Source organism: Petaurus breviceps, unplaced genomic scaffold (genome assembly GCF_028583685.1).
Source record: "Petaurus breviceps papuanus isolate PSGF00001 unplaced genomic scaffold, PetGlider_PUasm1.0 90763, whole genome shotgun sequence".
Lineage (NCBI taxonomy): Eukaryota > Metazoa > Chordata > Mammalia > Diprotodontia > Petauridae > Petaurus > Petaurus breviceps.
Genome location: NW_027187340.1, coordinates 13,281,430 through 13,297,743, shown reverse-complemented (window position 1 = coordinate 13,297,743; position 16,314 = coordinate 13,281,430). Strand labels below are relative to the sequence as shown.

Below are 16,314 nucleotides of genomic sequence, written 5' to 3'. Positions count from 1 at the left end.
AAGCCAGTAAATAGAAATGAAAGAAAGAGTTCTAGGCATTGGGGACAGCCAGGGTACACATCATTGATAATCAGGAGATGGAGCAAAGGGACCAGTGCCACTAGGTCACAGGTGTGTGGAGGGGAATAAAATGTAAGAAGATGGAAAAGTGAGGCAAGGGACTGGGTTATGAAGGACTTTAAAAGAGGCAGGGAGGGGGAGAAGGGGGGGTTGAAATTATGTCATCTAAAATTAGAAGTATATTTAGCATGTTTTTGTGATTTTCTCCCATTCTTCTCGCCATAAGTGAGTACCAGTAAAGGTAGTGGATGGTGGAAGTAATACAAGTCTGAAGTTTGGCAGGGAATGATCTTTAATAGGGTAGTGGGCAAAAGACTCAAGAGGATAGTGTGGAGATGAATTAGTTCACCAAAGGGTTAAGATGAGGAAGGAAGGAAAGTATGGCCAGTGCAGGGAGTGATGAACAGGTTGTATTTTTACACACTCTTAGGTAGAACCTTTATCATGATTTCTGTCACTTCCCTGAGCTGCCCCAGTGGGTGAAGTGAACAGCTTAGAAACTTGAGGCTTGTTTATGTTGAACCTCTGGAGTGAATGAGCAGCCCTTCTCTTTCATCCCTGGTTCCTTCCTTGGCCCAGAAGCATCCCCAGCAATTAATTATGGGAAATCTTACCCACTCCTCCCTCCAGTATTATTTTTGTTTTTAATATTTTTCCCATCAAGGTCATTTATCTGTTTTCCTTTTAAGTTTATTTTTTCTCCCTTTGTCCTAATAATATGTACTTGTGTTTTTGAGGGTGGTATTCATTGCAGGCCTTGGAGCACAAATTATAATCAAAGTGATATATCAAAAAAATCTAAGTAGTGGATTTTTCTCATGATCATTCAACATTTATTAAATACTATTATGTGCCAGCTACTGTGCTAAAGCCTTTACAGTTATTGTCTCATTTAATCCACACAACAATCCAAGAGGTAGGTGCTCTTATTTTATAGTTTTACAGCTGAGGAAACTGAGGCAGCTAGGTTAAGTGACTTGTCCAAGGTCACACAGTTGGTAAGTGTATGAGACTGGATTTTAATTCAGGTCTTCTTGATGCTAAGCCCAGTGCTATCGGCTGTGCCCACTTAGCCTACAGGGGATACAGAGCCATAAATGAAAGAACCCTTCAGGAACTTGCATTCTATAGAGTGAAACGTGCACTTAAATATATACAAAATAAAATACAAGGTTATTGGGAGATGGAATGATAATATCTGGGGAGTGGTGGAGATCAGGAATTGAGTACAGTATAGTACTTGAGCTTTGAAGGTAATAGAAATTTTTTAAAGCAATTGGGGTTAAGTAACTTGCTCAGGGTTACACGGCCAGTTATTTCTGGGTGTGGTGCTAAGTATCAGCCCAGATTCGATCCCAGGTCATCCCAACTCTTGGGCCAGTGCTCTTACTCATTGTGCCACCTGGCCGCCCCTAAGCAATTGGGGTTAAGTAACTTGCTCAAGGTTACACGGCCAGGTGTTTCTGGGTGGGTGCTAAGTGTCTGAGCCTGGATTCAATCCCAGATCATCCCGACTCTGGGGCTGGCGCTCTTACTTGCTGTGCTACCTGGCCGCCCCCGTAATAGAAATTTTAAGAGAGGGAAATACAGAGTGCATTTGAGGCATGGAAGGCAGCTTTGCACAGGTGGAAAGGCACAGAGATGGCAACTGTCTTGTATACAGAAAACAAAGAAGGCCAATTTGACTAAATCAAAGAGCATTTAAAGGGAAATGATTTATAATAGGATCAAAAAGGTAGGATGGAGGCAAGTTGTGAAATCCTTTAAGTGCTAAATAGAGTCATATAGGATTCTAGAAGTAATAGGATTCTGGATTTAATTGAGTAGAAGGGTGATTATGTTGAGGTATCATTTAGGAGAGTAACATTAATAGCTGTATAGAGTATGAATTAGAATGGGGAGAAAATTAAAGCAGGGAGACCAATTAGAGACTATTGCAACAGTTAAAGTAATGAGGACCTAAACTAGGGTGATAGCTGTGTGAGGAATGTTAAGGGATACCCTGAAGTAGTTTTTTTGACTTGCCATATTTTCCAGAAACACTGGACCCAGAGTATGGAAGAGGCTCTGACATAATTTGTTTTTTCTACCCTAAACTGGATTCTCTCTGTATCCTTGAGAGTCAAGGACCAGTCAGTCTGCACTAGACTGGGCTTACTTCATGCTTGTGCAATTGGGACCCTTGTAGATAAGCAGATCATTATGCTCTAACAGTTCCCAAAGGAAAAGAATGCTGCTTTTGCCATCTTAATTCATTTCTCCTTCACTTCTCTTCCCCTTTAGGTGGAGATTTCTGTCTCTCCTCTCTTTGCCTTAATTTCATAAATATGAAAACTTATGTTTGGATTTTGAACTCTTTGCCCTGGTTTAAGGTTCCATATGCATATTCATTTCTCTTGTAATAAACCTAGCTTTCATGTAAGTTTCCTGAAGTTATGATTGCATTTTGACAGGAGAGAGAATGGGATGGGTATGAAAAGAGATATTGAGATGTAAGTATAGACTTTATAACTTTTGGGCACGTGTGATGAAGGGGAATGAGCAGATGAGCATGAGAAGATGAGGCTGCAAACGCTGTTGACCAGAGAGGTGAATCATCCGCTCGGTAGAAGCGAGAAATTGGGCAGAGGTGTGGGTTTGAGGAGGACAGGGAATGAATTCTGTTCTTCTTTACATTAAATTTGATAGAGTATTAGACATCCAGCTAGGAATGTTCAATAGGCAGTTAGTGAAATGAGAGATATTTGCATAGGGATGATATTTAAATCCATAAGATCTGATGAAGTCACAAAAAGATAATATAGAGAAAGGAGGAAATAGAATCTAGGACAGAGATTTAGGGTATAATCACATTTCATCCTCATTAAGGGAATGGATTATATATGAAGATCCAGCAAAGGTGATTAAGAAGGATTGATTAGGCATATAGTAGCAGGGGAACCAGGAGAGAGCACTGTCAAAAGAAACTCATAAAGAGAGATTAGCCAAGAAAAGAGGAATATGAATACATAGTGAAGTAATGAAAAGGGGAAATATTGTTTTCTAGAGAAATTAACTGCCCATTCACATCACTACAATTGCTTTGGATTTTAAATCTATTTTTAAAATTTTGTATTTCTTTAAATGGATTGACTTCTTAATTTGTATATATTATGGTTAAGATACAGAATCACAGAGTTGAAAAAGATCTCAGAGTCTACCTAGTCTAATCTATATCTGATCAAGGAGTCTTTTGAAAAGATTATGAACTAAATATTAAATGAGAATATTTGTATTCTTTTACATTATGGAAGATCTTCTTGACCATTTTAAATCTCTTTTCAAAGAGTAGTACTTTATAAAATCAGATCAATGAAATTAGATATTTATCATGTACCTTTTAAATGCTAGGTATTGAGAGGGATATAAGAAATATAAGATAACATGTCTGTCCTTTACAATCCAGTGGAGCTTTAATCACCTTTCTTTAGTCAGGCATTATACCTGACTAAAAGAATCAGTCTGATTCTTAAAGGAAATTTATATTTTAAAACATTTATATATTGTGTTTTGACAGAGACATCATATTGGGGATCGGAGTCTTTCATTATGTAACATGTTCTTGGATGAAATGGCTAAGCAAGCTAGAAATCTCATAACAGATATTTGCACAGAACAGTGTACTCTTAGTGACCAGGTAAGAATTTAATTTTTCCTTTAAATGCAAATAGAAATTTTATTTATGAACATAGAAAAATGTGAACAGTGTTCAGTAATTGAGTCATATTTTAACTTTTGGTTCTGAGTTCATTTCAGTTTTTCAAATTGGTATGGCTTTCTGGATGTTGAAAAATGGGAACTGGATTGAGGAAAGGACATTAACAAAAATTATAACAATTTCCTACAGAAATTTAAATATTATAAATCAATTTTTATAACAAAAAGTCCCCCAGAAGCTTGAGAAATATCCTATATAGTAAACACTCAACTCACTGGGTAGAGATAAATGGCAGCTAAGGACCACACCAATTTATTTTTTTATTTTTTGCCCTTTTTTGGGAGGACAATTGGGGTTAAGTAACTTGCCCAAGGTTACACAGCTAGTTTTTTTGTGTGGTTGTTAAGTGTCTGAGGCCGGAACCGAACTCGGGTCCTCCTGACTCCAGGGCCAGCGCTTTACTCACTGCACCACCTAGTGATCCCAAGGGCCACACCATTTTAGAACATACAAATTCATTTATAAAATCTTACCCAAAAAAAGATGTTGGAAGATTATGAGCAGTATCACTTTACAAAATAGTGAAGAGTAGAAAAACAACTTAAAGAAACCTTTCCAGAGCTTGCAGAGCTAAACAAAGTCATCTTAAGGAAATTATGGATGAAGCTGGAAAGAGAAAAATAAATGATGGAAAAGATCTGTAGTGGTTTTTATAACAGACTCTTTTCACCATCAAGGATACTGGAGAGACTGCAATAGAATTCTAACATCAAAATCCTTGGCGTACTTGTAGAAGAAATGGAAATGTCAATGAAGAAAACAAAGATGAGGAAAAGCAACTAGACTAAAACAAGAATATACAGAGGTCATCTGGAGGTGACAGAATTTGGGAAGCATTGAATTGATTCTTAGGATTTCTGAAGGATAGGAATCTTCCATATATACCAAAGGTATAAAAGAAGAATCTCAGACTTTATTATTACAAAGAAAAGGCAACCAGGAGAAAAATGAATACTTATTTTATGTATGCTTTCCCATCTGTTTAAAATTTTTATGAAGTTAATCTGCATATACATGGAGTAAATCATTGGTGAAGATATTAGAAGGGAATGGCCAGGCCTTCCACATCAAGGAGATTATAGATCTATTTCAGTATGTCAGCCAAAACATAGCATAAAATCATAAAAACTGAAATATACAGAAAGAAGAAAGAAGAGAAAGTATCAGAAAGAATGGGGAAAATGTTAATGAGAGTCTTTGCTGGGAGGAGAGTGATTTTCAGGCAAAGAAGCAGTAAGGGGCATCAAGACATAGATGATATATTGACCGAAAGTGATGTCACTGAAGAAAGCAAGATAGTGACTGCTGACATTTGTATAGCAGTTTGTTTACTTTGCCTCATTTGATTCACATAACTTCTATGTGAGGTAGATGGTAACAATAATATATATAATAATAATAATATATAACATTTATATAGTGCCTATTGCATGCACAGTGCTAAATGCTTTGCAGTTATTACCTGATCTTTACGACAAACCTGTGAGGTATTTCAGGAGTGATTATCCTCATTAGAGGAAGAAACTAAGACTTAGAGGTTCATTAATTTACTTTGTCATACAGCTGAAGCTATCAGAAGCAGAATTTGAATCCAAATGTCTGCATCAGGTTCTGCATCTGATACAGACATCTTTTTACTAAAAATATTTCATTCCTCTCAGGTAGTTTCAGTTCTCCAGGTGGTTAAGAAGCATTCAGCAAGGAGTTTCTACAGCATCTCAGGAGTAAATAATAATTTTTTAAAGTAAATAATAAAAATTTATTTTATACTCTTCTTGCTCTAGGTCCTATATCAACTTCTTTGCTCAAAACAGCCCTATCTGGTAGTATATGGTAGAAAACACTAGATGTTTTTTAACTCCCAAGTCTCAACACTTTTTCTATTATATCATACTTGTTTCTGACAAACAGTCCTACATACCCCACTGAGATCATAGATTTAGAAGAGGATCATAGATTTAGAAGACTGAAGAGATCATCTAATCCAGACTTCTTGTAGATGAGAAAACTGAAGTGAAGAAGGACATAAGTAGTAAAATAACATTCAAGATTTGAAAACATATCCTCTGACTTCAGATGTAGGGAGGGTTCTTTATGGGCTTTGGTGCATGATTGAGCCATTCTTAAACCAGTTAATGGAATCATTTTATAGTCTAGCTGGGGAGGCCATTCACTGAAAAAGTGAGCCAAGTCCTGCTAATTTCAGTAAGCCTTCAAGGAATTACTGTAGTCCATATTTAAGCATCTATTCCACAGTGTGCATGTGATCATGGTTATAATTCATAAATTACAGTATAAAATATACAGAATACAAAACCATAATAGTTCCTGCCTTAAAGAGCTTGTAATCTATTGGGAGGCTAGTACACATACATCTACATCTTGTCCATTTCATAAAATTGATTTAACCTAGTGTTAAAATATATTGAAATTTTCCTTTTTCCTGACCCTGGTACCTATGCTTGGTAACTGATTGAATTGAAGATGGAAGAGCCATATCTAGACAACAAATTTTGTGAAAAATATGTGACTTTTAGTGGACTGCTGATTCAGTATAAGTTAATGGTATGAAAAGACAATCAAGAAAGCTAATGTAATCTTAGGCTCTATTGAAAAGGATAATACTTATGGTTTTGCCTGGTTGAACAATGTCTAGAATATTTGCATTTGATTTGAGTACCATTTTCTAGGAAGAACATTAATGAAATGGAGGTCTTTGGGGAGAGCAATTAATATGGTCAGAAGCCTTGAGACTGTATTAGGAGGTTTGGTTAAAGCAATCAGTGACATTGATCACGGATAAGGGAATACTTGGAACGACATGATATCTCTTCAAGTCTTTTTGTTTGTTTGGTTTGGTTTGGTTTGTTTTTGTTTTGTTTGCTTTTTGGAGGGGGGGAGGTAGGGCAGTTGGGGTCGAGTGACTTGCCCAAGGTCACACGGCTAGTTTTTTGTGTTGTGTCTGAGGCCAGATTTGAATTTGGGTCTTTCTTATTCCAGGGCAGGTGTTCTATTGACTGTGCCACTAGTCGCCCCTCTCCAAGTCTTAAAAGAGTGTTTTTTGAAAGAAAGATTAGATTTGTCCTGGCCCTAGAGAGCATTAGAATGGGAGATGGAAAGGAACAAGTGATTTCTTTATTTTTTCCAGCCCAACATGTAGAGTGACAACATCAGGAGTGAAGGGCAGGGGGGGAATAAGCTGAGAAATTCCATATTAGTCAGAAATAGGCTGCCCCTTAGTATAGACTTTACTCCTTAAAATCAGACAGTATTAAAAGAAATAGTTTTTTATGTTTTCTTGTGATGTGCTTTTAATTATAATTATGCTCTTAATTTCATTTATTGAAGAGATTTTCTATCTTTATTTTTTTTTTTAATATAGTTGCTGCCAAAACATTGTGCCAAAACCATCAGTCAGGCCGTCAACAAAAAATCAAAAAAACAGACTGGAAAGAAAGGGGAACCTGAAAGGGAGAAACCAGGAGTTGAGAGCATGAGGAAAAACAGACTGGTGGTAACCAAGTAAGTTATATGCTTTAATTCTGTAGTCTCTGTCTCTTTTTTCTTTTAGTTTTATTTATCTTATTTTTAATTTATGGAATAAAATAAGCATTCCATAGCATAGTATAATAAAAAAAAAGATGATTGGCAAATCTATTATGTACAACTTGCTAGTCTTTTAAAATATATAATAAAGATATGTACATTTCTTTTTTCCCCTCCTCCCCAAGGTGACTACCATTAGACACAAATATATACATGTATATACACACATACACACACACACTCATGCATGTAAAATCATTCTATACATCAGTTTTTTCTCTGCATCCAGATAGTGTCTTCCTTTATATGTTCTTTGTAGATAATTTGGGTGTTTATAATAGTCAAAATGACTTATTTGCTCAAAGGTGTTCTTAAAGCATTATACAGTGTTTTCATGGTTTTGCTTACATAATGGGGAATTGTCACCATTTTGGAATTTTGTGTTTCTCTTCATTATTTCTCTTTGTTTTTTGTATTAGGGGTGATTTATTGCATTGTGCAGATTGATGAGAGGAGAACCAATCTGTTTAAATTGTAATTCTTACCATTTATTGCTATGGATCTAATTAGTCATAGTTATTGCTTTCTCTAATCCCAAAGTTTAGTCCTGATATGTTGCCCTGAATTTTGAATAAAACATGAAGTAATACACAATATCATATATACATATTAATGAATGTCTTAGAAGAACTCTACTAAGTGTTCCTTGGATGTGTAATTTTCTATTAGTTGTTTTTTTTATTTTTTAAAGCCAAAGTCTTTGAGTCATTTGTGGCTGTAGAATGTTTTATTGTATAAAAATAAATATAGCTGTCATTTTCTCTTAACTTTGTTTTCAGGCCCATTAAATACCAAAGCTTTGTTTTTGTTTTGGGTAGAAATAGTGAAAGTTTTTTTATACTATTTAAAAAATTTGTTGTTATCCAGTCATTCATTCATGTCCTACTCTTTGTGACCCTGCGAATCATGACAATACTGTCCACAGGGTTTTCTTCGCAAAGGTACAGAGTTGCTTTGCCATTTCCTTCTTCGGTGGATTAGGGCAAACAGGTCAAGTGACTTGCCCAGGGTCACAGGGCCAAATTTGTATTCAGCTCTTCCTGACTCCAGGCCACATGCTCTGTCCATGAACTACCTAGCTGCCTTCAATTTTTTTTGAAAAATTTAAAAAATAAATTTTTTTTCAATTAAACATTTACTTTTCTCCCTTTCCTCCACCTATGGTTCAGGGGGAAAAACCCACCTTTGCATAGTCATCCAAAATAAAATCCCATATTAGCCATGTCCATTATCATATGTCTCATTCTGCATTTTATATGATTTAGAAGTAAAGCTTAATCAAACCATGTTTTATAGATAACTCTTGAAAAGCTTTTAATTGACCTTTTATCTACCAAAATGTGTTGAAAGTTTAACTGCAACTGGGGATAGTCATAATTTACCTATGAATTGAATGAACTTTTTTCCTCATTGGTAATTATATTCAGTAGTGTTGTTGGACTGTATATAGAGGCAAAGGAGTACTTTTGAATTTAGAAGTAACATATGTAATATATTTGATATCTCAGAAAACTTTAATGTAGTCTTTTAGATCCAGGGAAATTATATAGCAGAACTTCTCAATCTTTGCATTCTCATAGAAAAATACCTAAAATCTGGTAATTATAAAAGTGAATTTATTTCTTCACACATTGTTTAATATTTTACTTACTGTTTTTCTCTGTCTCTATTTTAGCCTTGATAAATTGCACACTGCACTTTCAGAACTTTGTTTCTCTATAAATTATGTACCAAACATGGCCGTTTGGGAACATACCTTTACTCCAAGAGAATATTTGACTTCTCATCTGGAAATTCGCTTTACCAAGTAAGACAAGATATGAACTATATTTTCTTCTAACTAGAAATTTTATTATATTAAATCTTAGTATCTCTGTGATGTTTTCTTTTAGAACTTGGGAGTCCAAGTAATAGAACTTTTCTTTTTACATACCTCATTAACTAGAGTGCCATCTCACATATCCTCCCATATACTCTGTAGTCCAGGCACACTGACCTTGCTGTTCTTTGAACAATACCTCCATTTTTTGACTCCAGGCATTTTCACTAGCTGTTCCCATACGTAGAGTGTTCTCCCTCATTGTTTTCCTGGAAATTTTTCAAGTCTCAGCCAAGATCTCTCCTTCTACAGGAGGCTTTCTCAAACCCCTTCAATTATAACACTGTCTTTCTCTTGATTATTCCAGTTTATACTGTATATAGCTTCTTTGTGCACAGTTGTTTGCATGTTATCTCCTCTGTTAGAATATTAACTCCTTGAGAACAGAGATTTGTCTTTTATCTTTCTTTGTATCCCCAACACTTTTGTACAATGCCTGGCACATAACAGGTGCTTGATAAATATATTTATTGGCTGACTAAATCTATAAACTATAAACCAGTTAATTTGACATTGACTTCTAGGAAAATTGTATGACATATTAATGAAGAGATCGTGACTATTTAGAAAATAATGTAGCTGTAAGAACTAGTATGGCTTTCTCAAGAATAGATTCCTTACCTCTAAAAATCTCTTCCTTCCTTCGAAACTTAACTCAGGTGTCACCTCCTGTGTGAAACCTAGCCTACTCATCTACCCTGAAAATCACTTTGTGTTTACTTTATGTATGTATTTATGTTTTTCATGGTATTTTCTTCAAAACAGTATAAGTTCCTTGAGTGTAAGAACTGTTTAATATTTCTTTTTTGTCTATGTAACCCTAGTGAATAACATATAGTCAGTACTTAAATATTTGTGGACTGATTACAGTGGTAAACCTGACAAATGATATAAATCTAGTTTAACTACATTTTAGGAAAGCATTTTTTTAATTATCATGGGCTAGATTATATATGTTTTAGACATTCATATTAAAAAGAGATTTTATATATAATATGTATACACATGGATTTGAAAGTGGTTAAATAGCTGGTTTCAAAGAATAGTGATTAATTTTTCATTTTTTCCATATTCTCAGCTCTCAGAGCGTTCCATTATCATTTCTAAAGAGCTACTTCCCAGATCTACTTCGTTTTATTCTTTTTTCTGTATCTCTGTCCCACATTGTCATCTCAAGCTAGATGTCCCACAAACATCTCAAATTCAGTATGTCCAAATTAAGTCATTGTCTTTCCCCCAAAACTCTCTCCTCTTCCAAACCTATTACTGTCAATAACACCACCACCTTCCCTGTTAAAGCAGGTTTGCAACCTTGCCATTAACCTCATCTCGACACCTCATTTCTCCAGTCAGTTGCCAAACCTTGCTGGTTTTTTTTTTACCACCACCACATCTCTCTTCCCTAACTCCTCTCTATTTATTTACAAAGCCATCATCACCAAATCTTCTCATTTCTTATCTTCACAAAATCCCTCTTGTGTATCACCTTTTCACTAATCACCTTTGTTCAGAAATTCATCCCTTCTCACCTTAAATGTTTCTGTAGCCTTTTAAGTTGACTTCCTTGCTCCACACCTCTCTCCACTTCAGTACATCTTCCACTAATCTGCCAAAAACAAGGGTCTGATTATGTTGGCTATCTTTCCCTCACCCTCCTGCCTTCCCCTTGATAAATCCCATTACTTTTCTATTACCTGTAGAATTAAATATAAAGTCTTCTGTTTGATAGTTAAAGAGCCCTTTACAACTTGAATCCTTCCTATGTTTCTAGTCTTTATATACTTTATTCACCTCCACATAATATACAGTTCAGCTTGACTCACCTACTTGCTTGCTGTTTTTTACACATGAAATTTCATTTCACATTTATTTGCCTTTGTTCTGGCTTTCCTCCTTACCTTTGCCTCTTGTAGTAACCGGCCACCTTAAAGAACTAAACAAATACTAACTTCTATATAAATGTATTTTTATTGGTGAGTTGGATAGTGAAATCACAATAAAACCATTAAGTAGAAAGAATAATACAAACCTCTTATGCACAGTTATATGCTTGCAAAACTGAATACACAGTGCCTAGGTGCATAGTAGGTGCTTAATAAATATTTATTGAATGAACACAAATAGAGGAACATCTAAATTGTCAGAAGACCAGATAGAGATATTAGCTCAGTCTTAGAAAAAGGAATAGAACTAGGTGTAAAGGAGCTACCACAGAAAAAGATTCCTAGTCCAAATTAATTCACAGGAGAATTCTATCAAACTTTTAAAGAACAATTACTGCCAATACTACACAAATTATTCCCTGAAATTGAAAAATAAAATGCCCTACCAGGAATCTTTTGTGAGACAAATATCATCCTGCTTAATCCAGGGAAGGATAAAACCCAAAAGTAAAACTATAGGCTAAGGGAATAAGCATTTTTATAGTACAGGCAGTATGCTAAGCACTTTACAAATATTATCTCATCTGATCTTCATAATAACCTTACAAGGTAGGTACAGTTATTATCTCCAATTTGTAGTTGAGAAAACTGAGGTTAACAGAGATTGTGCCTTAACTCAGGTCTTTCTGTCTCAAGGCCCAGAACTATCCATTGTGCCACTTAACTGCTCCAGTTAATTAATATTAATTGAACAGCAATTCAGAAATTCTAAAAAAACAAAATTCCTTCAAATAAACTGCAGCAATTTATCCAAGAAATCATTCATTATGACCAAGTTGGATTTATACTTAGGAATACAGGAATGGATCAATATTAGAAAAAGTATCAGCATAATAAAATTTACTTCATCTAAAAGAGCTATAAAGTAGAACAAGCTAGCCTCATGAGAGTTTTTATGGCCTCCTCCTCTCCAAGCAAAGAAAAACATAAACATTTGTTACTGTGTCATAGAGACTTTTGTTTAGGAATGGGTTAGACTAAAATGGCTACTGAGATCCCTTGTAGCTCTGAAATTTTGTAAAAATAATCCTTCCCTGAACCCCCTCAAATCAAGATCCCCAGTATCACCCCTACTTCATTCTGACACATTGAAGTAAAGCCTTTAGTGAAAGATCCTAATAAGTTCATTGTCTTATGAATTGTCATAAATTATGAATATGAAGAAATCAAATACTGGAAACTACTCTGCTTTAAGGTACCCAGAGTAATTGAAAAGAGATTCAGTGTTAGTGGGAAATTATCTCTAATGTTCATCCATGCCAGATAAGTAAAATTTTAATTACTTTGTTCAAAAGTTACTTTTCCTTATGATTTTAATAATTCTGAATAATTTCAGCATTACATTAGTAAGAAATATGACAACAAGCGCTGGCCCGGAGTGCTCAGACACTTAACACAAAAAAAAACTAGCCGTGAAACCTTGGGCAAGTTACTTAACCCCAATTGCTTAGGGGTGGCCAGGTGGCTCAGCGAGTAAGAGCACAGTCTCCAGTGTTGGGATGACCTGGATCAAATCCAGGCTCAGATACTCAGCACCATACCCAGAAATAACTGGCTGTGTAACCTTGAGCAAGTTACTTAACCCCGATTGCTTCAAAATAAAACAAAAAAAAAAAATGACAACAAAAGTGTAAATTCTAAAATAAGAGTTGAGCAAGAAAAATATAAAAATATCCTTCTTAAATTTTGATAAATGTAACTCCAATTTGTTTATTTTTTGCTGTTAGGCAGTTTGCCCTAAAATTCAAAGTATTTTTTCATTTTAAGCAGGGTAAAAATTAAAGTCAATTACAGTGTCACATCATTAGGTCTGTGTGTGTCATTGAAACATCTTTCAAGAAGCAGAGATCATAGGATCATAGATCTAGAGCTGGAAGGGACTTTAGAGGATATATAATCCCATCCCTTTACGTTACAGTTCAGAGAACTGAGGCCCAGTAGGGGATTAGGTGACTTGCCCAAAGTCATACAGGTAGCTATGCATCAGAGGTGGAATTTCAACCAGGTCCTTTACTCTTTGCCAAATCTCATCTTGGTGCCCTCCAAATTCAACACACACACACTTTCCACAACTTTCAATTCTTACATCTTTGCTATCCTACTTTTAAAAACAAATTTCCTAAAGTGGTATGCACTGATATAAATATATTTAAGTGTTGTTTTCCACTGTTTGTATATTATATCTTGACTTTGGATTTAGTATACAAACAGAATTCAGGCATAACTTTACTGTCATACTCTTTTTGCCTCTACTTGCAAACATGCTTTATGTAGGTGACATGGATATGAAATTACTGTCTTTAAGGTGAATACGTTTTTTGAGGAGGGGAGAAAACCCAAAGATACCCAAACTAAAGTTAGCATTTGTTTCTCAGTACAAAGATAAGAAATATTTCAAATTCACCTTCAAAACTACTCACTAAAAAAATCAGGAATAAGAAAACCAGCAACTCTTAAGTAGAACTTATAAAAATTGTTAATGATAATATGAAAGTATTTCATATAACTGAGAAATATTTCAAATATGAATGAATGTGTCTTTTTTTCAAAAGCGCTTTTTTTTTGGTAACATTGAATTTTCAAAATAATTATCAGACAAAAGAAGTCATGAAAAGAAAAATTTTAAAGCATTGATCTCAACATATTCAATTAGCAACATTATTCAACTGAAAAATTCTTTAGAAGAGCATTCCAGTCTCACCTTTATCGTTCAAAGATTCTGCTCCAAATGGTAGAACCATGGCAACTTTACCAGAGGGCAAATTATTCTTTGAGCAGTGGGCCCCAGGGACCATTAATATTCCGAGGGCCAGATGAAATTTTAACTGAAGGTTGAATATGATGTTGGGGTAAGAACTACCAACCCTTGCCATAAAATTTTCAGTTGTGGACAACTCAAAAAATAAATATGTAAAAATTACTTTGATGTGTTTGTTTATTACAAAATTTTACTTATTAGTGTACTTATAACTTTTAAAATGGAACTGAATTGAGGGTACAGAATATCCCAGCTTCCCACATTCTAAGGTTTTGTAGCATGTAAGTCACTGTCTTCTTTTAAATAATTTTACATCATTAAACTATATTTATATCTTATATACAATCTTTTATAGGATTTGAGTGAATTATTGTTTTTCAGTAATGTGAACAATCTCTTAAATTATTTACTTTTTTCCTTTAAAGGTCAATTGTGGGGATGACAATGTATAATCAAGCCACACAAGAAATCGCAAAACCTTCAGAGCTCTTAACAAGTGTAAGGGCATACATGACAGTACTCCAGTCAATAGAAAATTATGTGCAAATTGACATTACGAGGGTATTTAACAATGTTCTTCTTCAACAAACACAACATTTAGACAGTCATGGAGAGCCAACGATTACAAGCCTATATACGAATTGGTAAGATCTTAAATTGAGTGTGTTTGTGTGTACACTTAAATTGAGTTGTGTATAATAACATTTCCTTTTTTGTTGAAGAAAATAAGGTTAGATAATTTATAAAAGTCCTTATAAAAGCACCACTGAAGTTGAAACCTCTTTTGTAAAAAGTTTATCGTATAGTAAGTTTTTGGTTTTTCTCTTCCCATAATGATCATATGCTTCTCTTTAGGTATTTGGAGACTTTGCTGAGACAAGTCAGCAATGGCCATATAGCTTATTTTCCTGCAATGAAAGCATTTGTGAATTTGCCCACAGAAAATGAGCTGACTTTCAATGCGGAAGAGTATTCAGACATATCAGGTGAACTTGTTTGAAAATTTCATGTTATTTTTGTAGTCTTAATTATTTAGGTTTCATTACAGAAAATCAGTACTTAACTGGAGTCATTTTTTTTTTTTAAGTAAAATCTTGGCTTTCTAGAATTACTTTTCTCTGTAGAATAAGTCTTTTCTCTGATCTGTGCACTTACGATTTCCTTTTCCATGTTATGGTTGGGGTTTTTAAGGGTTTAATTTTAAAATAATTTGGTTCAACTCAGGCGAATGAATTAAATTATTTTTCTTTCTTAGAAATGAGGTCACTATCAGAATTGCTAGGTCCATATGGTATGAAGTTCCTCAGTGAAAGCCTTATGTGGCATATTTCATCACAAGTTGCTGAACTTAAGGTAATAGTTTTCACTGTTTTATCTGTATTTTAATTCTTTAAAATTAGTTTTGAAATGTCATTGTAGATATGATTAAATAAAACATGTTGTCTAGAATTTATTTCATCACTTTTAATAACAGCCACCGAATTTTAGAATGGGGAAGGGATCTTAATCTAAACCATGCCAGAATCAACTTTAGAATACTTCCAAACAAATGGTGATCCAGTTATAACGTGAATAAAGTGATTTGAAAACTTTGAAGCTTTTTAAATGTGAACATTTATGATGATGATCATTAATCAGCAAGCATTAGTTATTCAGTTATAACTCTGTGCCAGGTACTAGTTAAACAATGAGGGCCTTCTCTCTAGCAGTCCTGATCCATATTTTGCCACTAGACCCAGATGAGGCTGGTGACTTTACACAGCCTCCCTCACTTAAATCATATTCACTTGCACATCATGGCATTTCCTTCCTGATGTCATGGTCATCTTCAAGATAGAAGGACAAACACCACAAAGATCTAGACAGTGTATACAGAGACGAAAGAAAACAATCCCTGATCTCGAAGGAGCTTATACTCTTAGAGGAATGCAACATGTATACATTTCATTTAGGGGGACTAGCATTAGCAGCCAAGATCAGAAAAGGCCTCATGTAGAAAGATGCTATTGAGCTGAGCTTTGAAAGAAATGATCTTTCTTTAAGCATAGGTCTGATATTATGTGTTGTTCCCCCCCAATTCAATGAACTCCATAATAAAGTTTTTTTTTAAGCTTCCTGCATGTATTAGTCACCTCCACATCCCTTGTGATCTAGTGCCACTGTCTTCCTTTCTGTTCCTTGTATCTCCCAACTGAGGATTTTCACTGGCTGTCTCCCCCCCACTGCCCTGCCCATGCTTCCAAATCTCTCCCTTATCTCAGCCTCCTGGATTCCCTTCAAGTCTCAGATAAAAGTCTCACTTTCTTTATGA

General features: G+C 34.9%; 1 protein-coding gene across 4 annotated transcripts in view; it reads left to right on the top strand.

Moving 5' to 3' along the window:
* Positions 1-16,314, top strand: part of NCKAP1 (NCK associated protein 1) — a 123,665-nt gene that overhangs the window by 88,340 nt on the left and 19,011 nt on the right. For all 4 annotated transcript variants that reach the window (XM_069068586.1, XM_069068587.1, XM_069068585.1 and 1 more), the window contains 6 exons: positions 3,617-3,736; positions 7,200-7,339; positions 9,099-9,230; positions 14,429-14,647; positions 14,859-14,989; positions 15,259-15,356. In XM_069068586.1, the coding sequence (XP_068924687.1) occupies positions 3,617-3,736; positions 7,200-7,339; positions 9,099-9,230; positions 14,429-14,647; positions 14,859-14,989; positions 15,259-15,356 (840 nt within the window). The remainder of the gene's footprint in view (positions 1-3,616; positions 3,737-7,199; positions 7,340-9,098; positions 9,231-14,428; positions 14,648-14,858; positions 14,990-15,258; positions 15,357-16,314) is intronic.